Source organism: Camellia sinensis, chromosome 10, assembly GCF_055761805.1.
Source record: "Camellia sinensis isolate YWXY chromosome 10, ASM5576180v1, whole genome shotgun sequence".
NCBI lineage: Eukaryota > Viridiplantae > Streptophyta > Magnoliopsida > Ericales > Theaceae > Camellia > Camellia sinensis.
Window position 1 is genome coordinate 38,951,163 of NC_138970.1, and position 18,049 is coordinate 38,969,211.

The 18,049-nt window shown below is 36.5% G+C and overlaps 1 protein-coding gene, 1 long non-coding RNA gene and 1 pseudogene across 2 annotated transcripts; all 3 read right to left on the bottom strand.

The window, feature by feature from the left end:
• Positions 1 to 9,781: 9,781 nt before the first annotated feature.
• Positions 9,782 to 11,333, bottom strand: LOC145801068 (uncharacterized). The gene is made up of 3 exons (XR_014341943.1): positions 11,179 to 11,333; positions 10,234 to 10,294; positions 9,782 to 10,082 (listed from the first exon to the last, which is right to left on the bottom strand). It is a non-coding gene; the product is annotated as an uncharacterized LOC145801068 (long non-coding RNA).
• Positions 11,334 to 11,917: 584 nt separating this feature from the next.
• LOC114310806 (protease Do-like 7) lies at positions 11,918 to 15,392 on the bottom strand. Its single transcript, XM_082889969.1, is given in 10 exon segments — positions 11,918 to 12,163; positions 12,240 to 12,319; positions 12,443 to 12,613; positions 13,102 to 13,207; positions 13,290 to 13,313; positions 13,315 to 13,473; positions 14,364 to 14,882; positions 14,980 to 15,073; positions 15,207 to 15,273; positions 15,365 to 15,392. Coding segments are annotated over 10 exon segments (1,494 nt in total).
• Positions 15,393 to 15,575: 183 nt separating this feature from the next.
• Positions 15,576 to 17,763, bottom strand: LOC114310849 (tRNA wybutosine-synthesizing protein 2/3/4 pseudogene; annotated as a pseudogene).
• Between the last annotated feature and the right edge of the window lie 286 nt (positions 17,764 to 18,049).

Genomic DNA, 18,049 nt, shown 5'->3' on the forward strand with positions numbered 1-18,049 from the left:
AAAAAAAAAATTCCATACTATAAGAGTGTGGGGAAGCTATTTTTTTTTCTTAATTTTTAGCGATAATTTGAAAATTTTGTCACAAAAAATGTTACTAATTATGAATTTTAGCAACTGTTTAAACTTTTAGCTTGAAAAATTCATCACAGAATAATGTCTCTAATTCATCACAGCTTGAAAGTTTTGTCACAAAAGAACGTATTTAATTTTCACTTTCAGTAACAGTTAAAAAAATTTATCACTGAAAAACGTTACAAATTGTAAGTTTTAGTAACAATTTATAAAAATTGTGACAAAAAAATTTACTAATTGTTTATTTTTAGCGACTTATGCAAAAAATTATCATAAAAAATTATTTTTAAAAATGATTTTATTAAGACTTATTTTCAATAAGATTTGATGGAAATTAAATCCAATTATTAAAACATAGGAGGACTTAACTGTAGGTCTTAATATGTGGACTTATTATCCAATAGGTCTTGTGAGAATTAATGATATTTTTCTTGGTTGATTTCTCACCAATCTTGGGTCAAGTGCTAGCAAATGAATATACTTCTTTTGCGGTGCCAACCTAGTTGGGATTGTTAAGGTCAGCTATGATACTCAGTGCACTTCCCTACTTTATTGATGTAAGTGTTGCATGTAGATTGTTTTTTTCATCAATAAAGTTTCAATTTTGCTGATAAAAAAAAATAATTTAATGACGTTTTTCATCAAACATTATGAAAATATGTCTCTAATTGTTAATTTTCAACGACAATTTGAAAATTTTGTTGTAAAGAAATGCCATTAATTATAAGTTTTAGTGACAATTTTAAAAAGATCATTACAAGAAAATACTAATTTTTAACTTTAAAAAACAGTTTGAAAAATTTATCGTAGAAAAATGTTACTAATTGTAAGTTTAGCGATAATTTATAAAAATCGCGACAAAAAAGTAATTAATTTTTAACGACATATGTAAAAAAATCGTTACAAAAAATATTTTTAGTGACTATTTTATTAGGATTTATTTTTAATAGAACTTGATGAAATTAAATTTAACTATTATAACATATTGATAATTTATTTTAAAATATATTAGTGGTTATTTAATATTTTTTTTTGGTAAAAAAATATATAAAAGGTTTGATTTTCATCTAACAATCATGGTTTTGTCATTTCCTTAAAGTTGACTGATGCAATTATCCAAGAGAGTTGACTCAAAATGAATGTATATGGCTAAGGCTGATATTTTTATTTTTATTTTCCTCGTAAAAATAAAAAGAAAAAAAAAAAAAAAAACATTTTGGCATGTAAGGTGAGTACATAATTACGGTTAAAAAGTCAGCTTCGGGTAGGTTGAGCTAGAATAACTTAATGAATACCTGATCCGAGTTTAATAGGTTTATCAGAAATGATACTGACCCTTTTTTTTTTTTTTTAATCCTCCCAATTTTTACTATACATGTCAGTCAGAGATAAAAGAAAAAAAAAAAAAAAAACGCAAAAAACAAAAAAATTGACTAATCACAATGCATAGGTGGTGGGTGTTTCCCAAAAAGAGTATCCTAACCTTTTTCCTATATTTATTTTAAGGAGAATCACTTAAGGTTGTATTTGATTTAAAAATTTAGAGATAAATTTAGAAAATAAAAAAAAGTAAAAAATAATAAAATAATAAAATATATTTATATATCACTTAATTTAATATAATTTTTTTCTTTAATTTTTCAAATCACTTCCTAAATTTATAAACTAAACACAACTTAATTGACAAGCAGGGGAAAAAAAAAAAAAAAAAAAAATTACGCAAACATAGTGGATGCAATTCATCTTGTTATTTTGAGTTGCACCCCACAGACTTCGTGTAATTTTTTTTAACTTGTTCAGTGATTTCCCACTTATTTTATAGCAATATCTGTAGGATTTAATGTGATTTATAAGGAAAAATTACCCATAAATTTCATATGGGAGAATATTGATCTATTTGGTTTTAAGAGTTTTCTTATGAACTAATTACTCTTTTTTGTTTTGAAAAGTTATATTTATTTGATTTGGTGTTATTTGAGTTAAGTGAATTTTCTTTTGTGATTTATTTTTTCAATTTTCTGATTCTTTTTAGAATGTGAATGGAAATGTGAGGTATGAAAGATTCTTTTTGGGGGATTGGTGGTTGAAATGTTGGTTGTTGAGTGTTGAAATCTACATTTCTCTTGGTATGATTTTTTGGTATTACATTAGAGTATTATATTAGAATACTACATTTGGAAAGAGAACACTAAAATTTTTTGTGTTATGTTGATTGGAATATTACGCCTAGAAAAAATACACTAAGGAGTAATCAACTTCCACAAAATTTAAATGGAGCGACGTCAAGGTGGGTGGAACCTTGTATTCCGATGAAGACAAGGTAGGCATGGAGAGGTAGGTCATCTAAACACGATATTCGTCGATAAGATTCCAGATTCAATGTGTCCGAAAGGCTTATTCACTATGTTCTCAAACTTTGGTGTTGTCAAAGATGTCTACATTGGTGGTGTTTGGGAAGCAAGTTCCCAAATTTTTTTCTCATTTTTTCCACTAAAAGACAAAAGTTTTGCAAAACCAAAAAAAACACATCCAAACAAAATATCACATCCAACCCCATAATCATTTCACTTTTTCTCTCACAAACATCACATCCAACCACATAAAAACCCAACTATCTTCCCAAACACCAAAAATTTTTTATCTCATAAAAACCTACATCTACTAAAATCTACATAAAAACTCACTTCCCAAACACCATCATTCCTGACAAAAGGAGAAAAACGACAAAAACCAGATTTGGATTTGTAAGATATGATTGTTCGGTTGCAGTGGGGATTGCAATTTAGAAAGCTAACGGAGTATGGTGTGGTGATAAAACTTTGAAGGTGAAAAAGGCTGACTTTGGGAAAGAGAAGGATCTGACAAATACAAGAACATGGGTACAAAAACCAGATGGAGGAACACGTTTTATTAGTGTTGGTATTGAGGGAGAAGTTCCTATGCTGAGGTGCTTAAAGGTGGGAAGACTGATAGTGGAAACAACATTAGCATCAAAGGAGAGGAATATGCTGTTGGTTGGCTACTACTGACTGCAGTAATTAAATTTAAACCTCATTGCAAATTCAATGATTTCAAAGCTGAATATCATAACAGAGGGTTGAAGGATATATAGCTTAGAGAAGGTGGAGGAAAAAATGCGTTTATCACTTTTAAATCACAAGTAGAATTGCAGCAAGTGTTGAACAACCCTAGAGATTGGTTATTGGAATGGTGTGATGCAATCACTCAATGGAAGAAAGGTGTGAGGCTAGATAATGAAAGATTGGTTTGGTTAAGTTGTTTTGGTATGCCTCCAAATCTTTGGAATGTTACTAACTTCCGAAAAATTGGAGATGCATGTGGGGAAGTTGTTCAGCTTGATCATAATGTAATGAGCATGGAGTCTCTGAAGTGTGGCAAAATCAGAATTTGTACATCTCAATTGGAATGCATTGATAAGTTGGTTATTCTAGAACGAGATGGAAGATCCTACCATGTTCGTGTAGTCGAGGTTGGGGATTTGTTAACAGAATCCATGGATGGTGGTGATCAAAGTTCTGCAATGTTCCATGGCATCAGAAAGGAGGGTGATGACGTGGGAATTATTGTGGCTGATGTGGACAGAAGCCTTGACATGGCAAATGGTAAGAAGACTACTGAGGGGTTGGTAGGGACTGCATCGAATCACATGTGTAACTCAGCCTCCATATCGGTGGTTAATGAGACCATTGTAGAGATGGGAATTTGCGATCATGCTCTGGTCCATTCAGTCCCCAATGTAAGTTTGCAGACATCATTATTAAGGGAGGCTGAAGGGAGTGAAAGACGAGGCGGTGAGGTGTTGCCATCATCTTCTAAGCCTAATGGGCTTATTAGAAGTTTAAGTATTGGTGATCTTAATAGGCCCAATATATCTTTGGAAGTAGTTCTGGATGGAGCCCAGTTTGATGGGAAGAGTCTGGGGCCTGAGAATGATAAGGCCATTCCTGTTGTGGAGGGTAACCAGAATGAAGAACCTGAGGATAATGTCAGTATTGATGATGAGTCCAGCCCAAGTGAGGAAGAAGGGGAAGTGGATCAACCTAGTGTTTATGATTGGGCTAATAGAGTAGAAGCCAGACAATATGAAAGTAGAGTGCAGGGTAAATTCTAGAGGAATAAAAGAAATAAGGGGATCCCTTTCATAAATGGCTTCCAAAGGGGTGCCCTTGTTCGTGCAGCTGCACATGCATCTTCATCATCTTTATCCATCAGCAACAATTTATGTAAGCAAAGGACAATTAGAAAAGAAGTAGAGGCTACCGTTCAGTTGGATATGGCTCTGGGTTTGGCAATGAATGGGCAAGAAGTTGTAGTTGTGGAGCGAGTAATTCAAATGGAACTTGAAGACATCGATAGAGTAAAGGCAAAATGGGTGGAGCCAGGTGCTTACTTGTAGCACTTGGTAGGCGGCTCTAGTGTAAAGTTGTTTCCTCATGAAGATTTTATCCTGGAATGTAAGATGGCTGGGTAGGGCAGATAGAAAGCAAAGGAGTAAGGAATTTTTGTGGCTGAAACAGGTGGATATGGTTTTACTGCAAGAAACAAAATGATCATGTCTGGATGAAAGTTTTGTTAGGTCGTTGTGGCCTATTGATTCGGTGGAGTATATGAATGTAGACGTAGATGGCAGTGCGGGAGGGCTTCTTTGCATCTGGAACCCTCTGATTTTCTCATATGAAGGAGTACTGCTGCTCCAGAAATTTCATCTTTTTGGCAGGTATTATGCATTCTTCTATTAACTGTGTAATTGGTAATATATATGCTCCAAATGAAGATTCCAATATGAGGAGGTTATGGGGTATTCTCTCCAATTTGAAGTCTTTGTTCCCTAATCCTTGGTGCCTAAGGAGAGACTTTAATGAAGTCAAAACTATTAGTGAAAGAAAAGAGTGTGTAAGGAGGGACAAAGGTATGGTTGAGTTTGGAAATTTTATTAATAATCTGGAATTGGTGGATATCCCAATGTTAGGTAGGCTATACACTTGGGGCAATTCACAAAGATAGAGTAGAATTGATCATTTTTTGGTTAACCCTGAGTGGTTAGAATGGTTCAGATACAAGGTTTGGGGATTACCTAGACTCTTTTTTGACCATTGCCCCATTTTGCTGATGGAAGATGCCAGGAATTGGAGCCCAAGACCTTTCAAGTTCATCAATGCTTGGGTTTTATACCCTAAATTTCTTGCTGAAGCAAAAAGAGCTTGGGAATAAACAATTGTTCATGGTTGGGCTAGCCATGTAATTATGGAGAAGCTGTGAGCTTTAAGAGTAGCTCTGAAAAAATGAAATGTGGAAGTGTTTGGTGATGTTGAATTAAAACTGACAGAAGCTGAAAGTGCTCTACATTCTATGGATTTACAATCTGAGTTGAGGGGATTGACTGTGGTGGAAGAGGGTAGAAGAAAGGAGGTACTGGGTTTGATCTGGAAGCTTAGAAAAAGAAAAGAGTGGCTGTGGGTGCAATAATCCCAAATGGACTAGGCTTTGAAAGGGGATAGAAATACGAGATTTTTCCATCTTATGGCCACCAAAAAACATAATAGAAACTCGATTGCATCTCTTATGGTTAATGGGGTTATGGTGGATGAACCAAGTGAGGTTAAACAAGTAGCGTGTTCTCACTTCTAGAATTTATTTTCCGAACATTAGAGGTTGAGGCCAAGAATTTGAGGAGATTTTAAGAAGATTGATGCCAACCAAGCAACTATTATTTAGAGAGAGAATTCACAAAGGAAGAAGTATGGGCTGCTATAAAAGACTGTGATGGGAACAAAGCCCCAGGCCTGGATAGGTTTAATATGATGTTCTTTCAAAAAGGGTGGAAATTCTTGAAAGGTGACGTTATGAAGTTCATGAAGGAGTTTTATAGCAACAGTAAATTAGGCTATGGGGTAAACTGCTCTTTTCTTTCTCTTATCCCCAAAAAGGAGAATCCAAGCTCTCTTCTTGAGTATAGACCTATTAACTTGATAAATTCTTCATATAAGGTGCTATCCAAAGTTTTGGCTAATAGAATTAGGCTAGTCCTGCCTATTGTCATTGACAAAGCTTAATCTGCTTTTTTAGGGGGAAGAAACATTATGGATGGTGTGCTTATAGCTAATAAGTGGTGGACTGGTGGAAAAAATCAAAGAAGAAGGGCCTTATTATCAAATTGGACTTTCAAAAAGCATACGATACTGTTAATTGGAATTGCTTGTTGCAAATGTTGTTTAGTTTTGGTTTTGGTTTAAAATAGATTCGATGGATGAAGGAGTATATGGAATCTGCTAGAATCTCCATCTTGGTGAATAGGTCCCCTTTTGCTGAATTCTGTCCACAAAAAGTGTTAAAATAGGGTGATTTTCTTTCCCCATTCTTGTTCAATGTTGTTGCTGAAGGCCTGAATATATTGCTATCAAGGGCCAAGGATTTGAGGTTTATAAAAGGTGTGGTTGTGGGTAACAAAGAGGTTAATGTGTCCCATCTTTAGTTCGCTGATGACACCATTATATTCTGTGAGGCTGAGTGGGCAAAAATCATGGCAGTCAAACGAATTTTACGATGCTTCGAAGTGGTCTCGGGGTTGAAGATAAACTTTCATAAAAGTATGATTTGCGGTGTGGGAGTTGATGATGGGTTGGTGGAGGAGTTTGCGGCCACATTTAACTGTTTGAGCCACAAGTTACCTTTAAAGTATCTTGGGATGCCACTTGGTGCCAACCCAGGTAGAAAACAAACATGGCAGCCAGTGGTAGATTGGTTTAAAAAGAAATTATTTGGGTGGAAAAACAGGCTACTATCCTATGCAGGTAGGGTCACTCTTATCAAATCTGTTTTGTCTTCCCTACCTGTTTATTATATGTCTTTGTTTAAGATTCACGCAAGGTTCTTATGGGGTGGGGATGAATCTAAAAGGAAAATCCATTTGGTAAAATGGAAAGAGGTGCAGCTGAATGAGAAGCAAGGAGGCCTTGGAATTAGAGATATCAGATTGATGAATGCATGTTTGCTTCTCAAGTGGTGGTGGAGATATGCTTTCGAAGATGAGGCTTTGTGGAAATCTGCGATTTGTGCTAAATATGGGGTATCGGGGGGTCGATGGTTTCCTCTAGTGCATGATTTGGTTTCAGTTTCTTCTATTTGGAGAGAGGTCCTTGTTGTGTCATATTTAAACTTTCGTTGTACAACTTCTTTCTGGAAAATGTGGATTAGGATTGGCGATGTGAATAGGGTGAACTTCTGGGTTGATATTTGGATAGGAACATCAAGCCTCAAATCTCAATTTCCAAGGTTGTATCAATTGAATTTAGATAAGGAGATCAATTTGAAGATGTAGATGTCTCGCAGAGTTAGTAATAATTATTGGTGTTTCAATTTTAGAAGGCCTTTCTTTGGATGGGAAGAAGAGAATGTGATAAGGCTGCAAAATCTGTTGGGTGTAGGACCCGGCCTTGATGTTAATCAAAGGGATTCAATTAGGTGGAAGGCTGAGCAGTCAGCAATCTTTAAAGTTGGCTCTGTGTATAATTGGTGCCAATAGAGTGCTGGGTCTGCCCTAGGATATCCAGAGCTTGTCTGGAATAATTTTGCTCCTCCTAAGGTTAAATTCATTACTTGGCTTGCTTGGCGGGGTAGATTGAAAACATCTGTTTTCCTCAGTAGAGTTGGAGCATTGAGAGGTCTTGGGAATTTGCATTGTGTGCTGTGCAAAGCTGAGGAGGAGACTTCTAATCATCTTCTTTTGTCCTGCTCTTTTGTGTGGCGTGTTTGGTCTAACATCATGGCTTGGTAGGGAATTCAATGGGTGTTACCAGGTTCTTTGAAGGTTTGATGTATTGGTGGTTAGGGTGGAAGCTCAGGAAAAAGAAAAAGAAGGTTTGGCGAGTTGTTTTTATTTATGTTGTTTGGTCTTTGTGGTTATATAGAAATGATTCTGTATTTAACAATACTCATCCTGATGTTGATGCTTTGTCTGAGCTAATTAAAATTAGAGTGGCCATGTGGTTGAAGAATTACTATTCGGGCCGCTGTTACTCCATTCACAAGATTGTTTCAAACATAAAATGGGTAAGACATATGATCTAGGCTGAGAGGAGGCTCTGCTGTTATTGTGTCAAGGTTGGCTATTGAGAGAGGCTATTGCTCAACTTTGTCTGCTTTAAATATAACCTATGCTCTTTCATGATTTTGATGGTAGATATGTGTCTATTTGGTATGGGTTATTTTCTGGTGGTTATTGCTATGATGGATTGCTGCTGCTGTAGGCGAAAATATGTATTTACTGTGTGGTGGCTGCTGCTGCTATGGGTTGTAGGTGATTTATGTAGGTTGTGTCATTTTCTATTTGCTGTTCCTTTTTAGTTGCTATGCTTTGCTGTTGGTCCATACGGGCAATGAGCATCTCAGTTGGCTGTTGGGGCTGTTATTCTTTGATATTGTTATGTTTTTCTTGCTATTTGTCAATTTTGGGGTTCGGTTTGTATTTGGATTGTTTTACTCCTACTTGGGTGAGTTGATTTTGGTGTTTGTGGTTGATTCCTCACCAACTCTCGATGGTGTGCTAACATATGATTGGGCGGTCTTGTTGGTGCCAATCTAGTTGGGATTAATTTGGTTCGCTATCACTATAAAAAAAGTCACTTTTAGCGACTAAAATATTGGTCGCCAATTGTCTGTTTTTTAGTCGCCAATGACATTCTGCGACCAAAAATTTTGGTCACTACGTTTGTTAGCAAAACCCTGTCAGGAAAGGTCTTGGAGGGTTTTGCCGACCAAAAAACCTTTGGTCGGCAAAAAGCAAGTCTTTAGCGATCAAAATTTTGGTCCCCAATAGTCAATTATATTTCTTTAAAATTATATATTTACCAACCAATGTTTTAGTCGCCAATAGTCAAGGAATCGCCGACCAACACCTTTAGTGGCCAAAAGCTCCAAACGTGAAAAAAAAAAAAAAAAAATTGTTGTAGAACAATTTGATCCGCTCTTGCGGAGACTCGAACCGCCAACCTCTCACACCATAAACCTTATGCACCACACTCTTCCCACTACGCCTCTATAGCACTACATGACTATATACACTACAAGAATTAACACTTTTGGCAACAAAAAAATTGGTCGCTAAAAGTCTATTTTTGGTCGGCAAAAGTTATCCGTGACCAAATTTTTTGGTCGCTACTTTAGTCGCCAATTGAGGGTCGGCAAAAGTAATTCGCGACCAAAATTATGGTTGGTCGGCAAAAGTTGGATTTTGCCGACTAAATTTTTGGTCGCGAAATATTTAATTACCGCGACTAATTTATTTTGTCACCAAAACACTTTGGTCGCGAAAAGTGATATTTTTCCGACCAAATTTCTTAGTCGCCAATTGTCACATTTGGCGACCAAACTTTTGGTTGCCAATTTTTACATTTCGCGACCAAATTTTTTGGTCGCCAATTGTCACATTTCGCGACCAAAAAAATTGGTCGCCATTTGTGTCTTTTCGCGACCAAAACTTTTGGTCGGCAAAAGTGAGATTCCACGACCAAGAGCTGTTTTGGTCGGCAATACATGTATTTTTTGCGACCAAAACTCTTGGTCGGCAATTGTCATTTTTTGCAAAAAAAAATAATTTTGAATGTCGCGACTAATAAATTGGTCGTCAAAGCAGGAAAACAATACACCTGTAATGATGTTATAATTCAATCAATCCATAATAAACTTATAATTTTAAAGCATCATTCAAATTAACTGAATTATTAACATTTGACACAATACATAATTCATTAACATTCGACACAATACAACTATTCTAAGTTTTCAATTCATATTCAACACAATACATTAAGTTGCCTTGATAGCCAATCAAAAAGATCCACTAAGTTTTAATTCATTAACTATTCAACACAATACATAATTCATATTCTAAGTTTTAATCCACTAAGTTGCCTTGATAGCCAATCAAAAAGATCCTTGCACCCTTTCGTGGCAAGCTTCGCATCCATCAAAGCAGTAGTGATGTAAGGCACCTAATAAAGAAACAGAATTGGAAAATTTATCAGAGAAGCATGATAGTGGCAGCAACATTGGATTGCAAACCCGTATCTTTGCAAAAATCAATTAAATCCTATAAACATGTACATCGTATTAAGACAACTAGCTGGCATAATAAAACTGTACCTGTTGTTGTACCTGCAAATTTCAATACACGATGATTAATAAGCTAACAGCCATAACAACCCTGCCAGTAAGATAAGCAAAAAAGTTAAATACCTGTGTCATTGTCAAATCCTACTCCAACACAAATAAAATTCAATGATTGCTAATTGGAGGTTGAGCAGTTCTATCAGACACTAATTACTTCTCTAGGTAGCATATCTTACAAATGATGAGTTATTGAAGACCTAACATGAACTTATTCGGGCATAGTTAACTATCAAAGCTCCATTCCCTTTAAATGACCTAAAATTTGCAATTCACCTGAAGTGGGCCCTTCAGCACAATAAATATTTTCTTACTTTCCAATTTCCCAATAGGCAATAACATAGCACATAAATTCGAGGAATGGCACAAGTGACGTTCCATACAGTGGTAAACCCAACGTCATAAACTTTGACGCTCTTTCATTCTTCCCTTCATGATCACCAAAACTCATGGTACATGTTCAAGAGAAATCAGAAAAACTAAGTATAAACATTGGACATGGAGAGAGAATAACCTTCCAGCCATTCTTTCCATACAGCACTCTTCAATTGTGAAACACTATCAGCATTTACTCCTACTGACAGTGATGAATTGCATTACTCATATATATATAGTGTTGTGGGTTATCATGAAAAATTAGATTTTATTATTTTGTCCAAAAAGATAACTTACTTGAAGAACAATCATGAAAGAAAAATACAAAAAAGGATAGAACTCAATTCCCCTAAAGCTACTGACATAAAGAAATGACATGAGACATTCTAAACATCACTAGAGGTCCCACATTTTAGTAACACATTTTTGGTAACAGATTCTAAACATTCTAAACAGATTTTTGTAACATATAAAATTTCACCATTGTCCATTGCATATAGATAAAACCAAAAGAAAAGACTAAACAAGAAGTTAAATGTTTTAAACCTGATCAGTCATGATCATCAAATGACCATATCTCAAAGTCTTCACACTGTCATACTGTTTTCCATGCTGAAGTCCAAGAATCTGCTTGATGCTCGTGATTTCAGCGTTCTCCATGATCTGTTTATGGCTTGCTTTCCGCACATTAAGCAATGTACCTCTCAACGGGAACACACCATAATAATTTCGATAATAAGACAAACAAAATTTAAATGAAATATTACCACAGTTAAAGACAAAAGCTAAGAAAATAGAAGAATATATTATTATGGAGGAAGAAGAAGCAACAAGAAATTCGAGCAAGTATCATTAGCATCAACAACAAGCCCATTCATCAAGAGGCAGCATTGGAGCTTAACTAAACCCAGCTTAAAAACAAACATGGAGCTCTGTTGAGATAGTTCAGTGAAAGTTTGCTCTGTTTCCAGTTTTAGTAAAGCATCTTGAGGTGGAGATTTAGCCTTTGGTCTATAGAATATAAGTACATTTGAGTGGTAGACTACTAAAAGGAACAATCAACCAAAAGAAATTGAGTCTAGCATGAAGACAAATTATATACCTAATAAGCACGGTCAACCCTTTAATAATTACCTAATAAGTTCATAAACTTCAATAATTAATAAGTTGACAAATTTGGTATTTTGGTATTTTGGTATTTTGTTAGTAGATCCAAATCATATCTAGATGCTAAAACAAAAGGAAACTGTAGCCAGATTGAAAGCATGAAATAGAAAAAAGAAATTCATATCAGGGAGTGTACCTGGATCCATTTGTCACTCAGTCCAAAACTACGTGCCTTGGAAAGCAAAGTTGGATAAAGTTCAACCTCTAAAATCCTGACAAGTGGCATTGGCCTTCTGACACCATTTATGAGAAGCTTTGGTCCATTTGCACCAGATATTATTTTGTCAAGGACTTGGCTGATTGTGTAAATTGGAATGCCTCGGGCAAATTGATGATCTTCTGATGAACTACTTCTATATTTCAGCTGTAATTGGGAATGAAAGAATCAAAACAAGTTTTCCTAATAAGGCAGCTCACAAGAAAGAGTGAACAGGACAAACCTGTGTGGAAAAGCTTCCCCATAGAGCCTGAACCCTGCCATGCTCATCGGTTAGCACACCCGAAAATGTACTACCAAAATCTGAAACCCAAATCAGATGACGCCAAGACAAACTTATCAAGAAGAACAACATAAGACAGCGGGACAATCAACATTTGAAAAATTGATATCCATTTCAAGCCTTAAAATGACTCGTCAAGTTACCAGTATCAAGCTCAATGGCTTCCATGTTGGTTGCTCTGTAGTGCGGACGATCAGCAGAGCCAATATTCAAAGCAGCATAAGGGTTGGTGACAACAGATTTCCTTGAAGTAGTTTGCAGGCTCCTACTTAATCCCACAAGACAGACGGCATCTCCACGACGCAGCATAGGTTCTGTCACAACATGTATGATCTTTCTTCCCATTACCATTAACAGAACAGAGAGTCTCATTCATACAATGCAAGTGCATTAATTTTGATATCATGGAAATGCTTATCAATTTAATGCAAATCTACATGGTAAAAAGTAAAAATAATTACATTCTATTTTGGTAGAGACTATAAAGAGCAGCATAGTGAGAACATCAAGGAATGGTATTACACAGAGACCGCTTCTGGCGCACATTATTATCAGGCTTTTCAGGGTAGTCTCATGGCTTTGACTATCCTTGGTTAAAAAATGTTCACGAAAAGCATGGGCTCTCCAAATATCCATCTACAGTTACGATAAATTTTTGTTTCTTAGTTATGGATTTCCACTTCATGCCCATTTTTAAATATATAATAATATAGGCCCTCAAGCTAGGTATTCTTTTGGAATTCAATCGAAACATTCCATATTTGTAAACAGAGATCGGTGAATCAACAAATAATACACCTACCAGGTAGAAGTTCCGCAGCACGAACTGCCGAGGCGCCATCAGCTCCTAGAGCAGAAGGGTCATATGCAACAAGAGCATAATTATGGACAGGATGGAGGAAAATCACCTGCACAAGAAGTTAGTGGGTAGTGGCTAAATCACGATGGATGAAAACAGTCTTCAGTCCTGAACAACGTTTAAAATTTTACCTCCCCAGGGATTTCAATTGGAAAAGGCAGCAAAAGAGAGCATCACATCAGACACAGATATCGTAACTGTGTTTTTGTCAACAGCAACCAATCCCATGTTATGAGAATGATATATAATAACACCAGTTCCTAAAAAATGTTGCGAGCGCACACCATCAACCATGCATGATGGTGGTACATGAACCTGCAAGTTTTCACATCAGGTGAATTACTTCTCATAGGATTACTAATTTGAAAATGCTCATCCATCAAACCATTCTCAACCACACAGCAACTACCATAGCTACGGTAACAATAATTTTTAATAATAATAATAATAAATTATAGTTCATGAAAACTCAGACAGAACTCATACACAAATCTCAGAAGGACCATATGCTTGACGGCGGAAATGAAAGCAAAATTCAAATATTTCATTTTGTTCTTTATACTGTGATCTCCTTCCATGTATGAAAACAGTTTGCATCTGAGTAACATTGGGCTAAAGGCAGTACAAGTGGAAACATCAGTGGGTTCATAGTTTCTATCTCCCTCTCACATATATATTGTTTCAAGAACGCAAATATTGCCTACATCATTGTCACCTCATGTATCATATCATGAAAGAGAAATCAAAATAGCCAAATAGGTGTAGAAAAGAAAAGGTGTTGCACTTTTATAATAGAATTAAAGCAGATCCATGAGAAAAATGATGAGAGGATTACTTCTTCAAGAATACCAAATTTGTTTTGAATCCCAACTCTTCATCCGCTTAATAACTAGTATGGTCACGACTCACAAGTATCTTCTGGACTTAGCATTTACACATCCATGCTCAGTAATTGTCTTTCCAAATCTTTTGCCTTCTTTTTATATTATTCTTTTTTCCAATGACTCTTAATCTTGTCAAGTCTGATGCCATCCAGCAACAAACAACTTTTACTATTTCCATTACTAATAGTAATGACAATACTTAATAATAGTAATGATAAATAAACAAAAATAGCAAAAATAAACAAAAAATTAATACAATAGAATAAACAGTCAAAAGACAACCAACAAAGACAGTATAATATGAATCCTCGACAAAATTACCTCAAACATCACAAGAGTAGGTTCTATAACACGCTCAGCTACTGAAGCATTAGCTGCTGTGACTGATACACCTTGACAATCTTCCAGGAAAGCATTTTCTGAGTTTGTCGAGTCCTCAAACTTTTCTACTCTAGGCTCATGTAAGGAACAGTTAGCGATAACAATGCTATCAGCAGATGAATCCTCTTCTACTTGCCGTTTTTTGGTTCCAACGTCAGAGTCATCATGAGAATGTAATCCCACAGCAACATATTGAGAACTAGTTTCGATACTAGGGGAACCATCTGTTGATTCCTGGTTGATATCATGATGCAGATGCTCCATTAGACTAGCCTCACCAGCATCTAATGGAGCTGTATGTTTTGCAGGAGCTTTTTCAGCCTTATTCCTGCCAAGGGACAAGAATGGAGATTCAGGTGGCAAAGCAGGCTTTATTTTCCATAAACCAGTACTGTCATTGCGCGTGTAAATCTGAGGAGGGGCATACCATTCATGGCGATCAATCGTGACAAGGACAGACTGCAGCAAAAAGAACAACTTCAAAGCAGAACATCAGCAGACCAAATAGCAGCCTCAGAGCAGCAACATAGAGCAATAGCATACACCATTAAATAACCTTTGATGGGGTTCTAATTTGTTGGATATGGGAAACAACATCCTGTACCGAGTAGTAAAACCCTGCAGTGTTGCTTTTAATCCACAAAGCCACTCTGAGTTTAATCAATTCCTTAACATACTAGAACCTTAACCAAAACCAACTGAAGCTGCATAAGCCTGTGACTCCAGTCCACCCACACACAGCAAGGATCATACCAGCAGTGGCTCGGCCCACCCCCAGCTCACCTTAACACAGTAGCATTCACAGTCACTTGATCCACATTGCTACCCTCACCCACCTCCAAAGGTATTCCTAGAGCAGAATCACAGCAGAAAAAAAAAAAAAAAAAAATACCAGCAGAGCACACCCACACCCAGTAGAAAAACATACCAGCAGAACACACCTGGGACCATGTCAGCATCAACCACCATGCTCACAGAACAACAAGGCAGCCATGCTCACCCTCCAGTTCTGCTACAGTGCTTGACTTGAGGCAGATTAAAGACCAAGACAATAATAGAGTAGAAGTCCATTTTCCTGACTTAACATTCTATTCCTAAAGAGAGCCAAAGTTTTACTTTTAAAATTCTACGATCAAATTCACAAGTGACTACTTATGTTACAGTTTCACTTCCATCTCCTAATACATACATACATACATCTAATACCACAATAACTTCATCTCTACAGTCAAGACGGGCCATCCTAAGCTTCTCAGAAAGATTGCCCCAGGAGAACATGCACTTGGTTGAATCAAAGGAATAGAGAATTCCATTTTCCCAATGGTCAACCCGGCCATTATCTCCCACAAGAATCTCCAAAGAACTGTCCCTAGTTCCAGTTGGAGCAACTCGGCCCTAGCAATACCAGCACAATCATTTAACAGAGAGCCATTCACTATAAACCAAATACAAATGCATCAAAATCATTTTGCTGACTGAAATTTTAAGGGAATTTTCTATGACTTGTCCTGACAGTGAGCTCAATGGATATGCAAATAACAGATAGTATTACAACATTATAACAACACAGCATTGGTGTTATTGGTGCCAAACAAAAGAATCTCCAGTTGTCTATTGTTCCAGCTAGAAAGTGGCCGTACTCAATAATATTTGGCACATTAAATTTGTATTGTCACTATATTACAATTTACATGTTTGATGTCTCCATAGAGTTACAATTAGCAACCAATTTAATGAACATAAATATACAAATTCCATATGACTTCCAATCACTGTGTAATCTAACATGTCGAACAAAAGCAGCTCAATAAAAAATACACTACACCAAATCGGCATGAATAAATATGTTTTGAAGCCCATTAAACGAAAGACAACATCAACAAGCAGACATGGCAAATCAGATGCAGTTTTGTTTATGGAACTTACCTGCCGAGCAAGTCTCTGGGCACCAAGTGATTTGGCAACAATAGGCCAAAGCTCAGCTCCAACTGAATCCCATGCTGGATCCTTGAAGGATGTCATTGGAAGCACAATAATATCCCCTAGTCGCTCCCACCTGATGCAGACAAAAGTGCAAATAATAAATGACTTAATTACGTAGCTGAAATGCAGCATCTTATTAATCAATTGACAAATAAAAGGGGAAGAAATAAAGATATGAAACACAAACCTTGTGGGTAGCTGGTCTAAAAGTTCAGTAGGTAGGCCTTTGTGTTATATTTTTAGTTATTGTTGAGCTAATAATCAGTTTGATATAATATTCTCATATTTATAATTATTGTCCTACTTATTGACATAAAAGAAACTTATCAAGCTACCCATGAACGCAAATTTAACTTGCCAATTTTTATTTGTGGGATTGTTATGCCTTACTTTTCGATGTTGTAATTATTCTCCCACCAATTGGCAATAAAACTTGTCAAGCTACCTTTGAACTCAAATTTGACTTGCCAACTTCCATTTATGGGATTGTTATGTCTTGAAAAATTCTTCTATATTTGGTTTCTGTGTTCTTAGAGACAAAATATGAAAGAATAGAAATAGACAAATGAAGTGACAAAGAAGGGCTTATTAAAAAATACTGAGTAGTAATTGAATAACATATGATTTGATCTTATGTTAGGATAATGAAAAAGAATTTAGGAGATTGAAGATTTCAAACAAAAGCAACTATGTTGAATAGTTTAAACGTAGAATAGAGTAGCGGTCACGATGAATTGGAATGCCAAGTCAACGTTTCTAAGGAATGTAACATCAAACACTTCCAATTGCTACTGCTCTGCCTCAATTGATTTAAACAAAAACAAAAAAATTTAAAAATCTCCTTTCTATTCAACTGTTTTCTCAGCAACCAAACAGCAATCAAAGAAATTTATCAAAAAAAGAAAAAGAAACCCACCTCTGAAACAGGACTGTGAGATGGATCAGACAAATACGGAGGTAGAGAACCCGAATGCACAGATCTCGGCACCTCCATTCTCTCTCTAACTCTCATCTCTCTCTTGATCGCTTTCTTCTCTTCCAAATTGTCCCCAACCCTAGGCGACGGAACCTCATTCATCTCCCACAGCATCGCCGCCAGCTTCCTCGCAGACACTGGCCTCGACCTCCCACCACCGCTCTGCTACGGCGCGTACTTGCGAGAATCCAAAGCCGCGGCCGTCGTCCTCCAAGACGGAACCGGAGTGCTCGATCTGGATCCCGGAGGCTTACCCACCAAAATGGCCCGCTTGAATTGGTAATTCTGCAACACAGAGGACGAAGACGAAGAGCAACCCCTCTTTCGGATCTTGCAGGATCCGGGAATCAAACCCTCCACAACCCGATTCTGCCTTGGCATTATCAATTTCAATTTATCACACACTCTCTCTCTCTGATCTATGAAGAAGAAGAAGAAGAAGAATGGATTTGCATTTGAAAATTCAAACCCTAGAAATTTATGATATGGGTTTTGAAAGTGTATGTATATGCTTTTTACATAGCTGGAGCTGGTGAATGGAGTGTGTTGGGGTAATCAGTAGCAGGAGAGCGATGCAAACAAAAGGAAATGAGAGAGAGGGAGCATGTGAAGGTGAATGCATATTTTTAAAACGACGTCGTTTTAGTAATGGCGACCAAATTTTTTT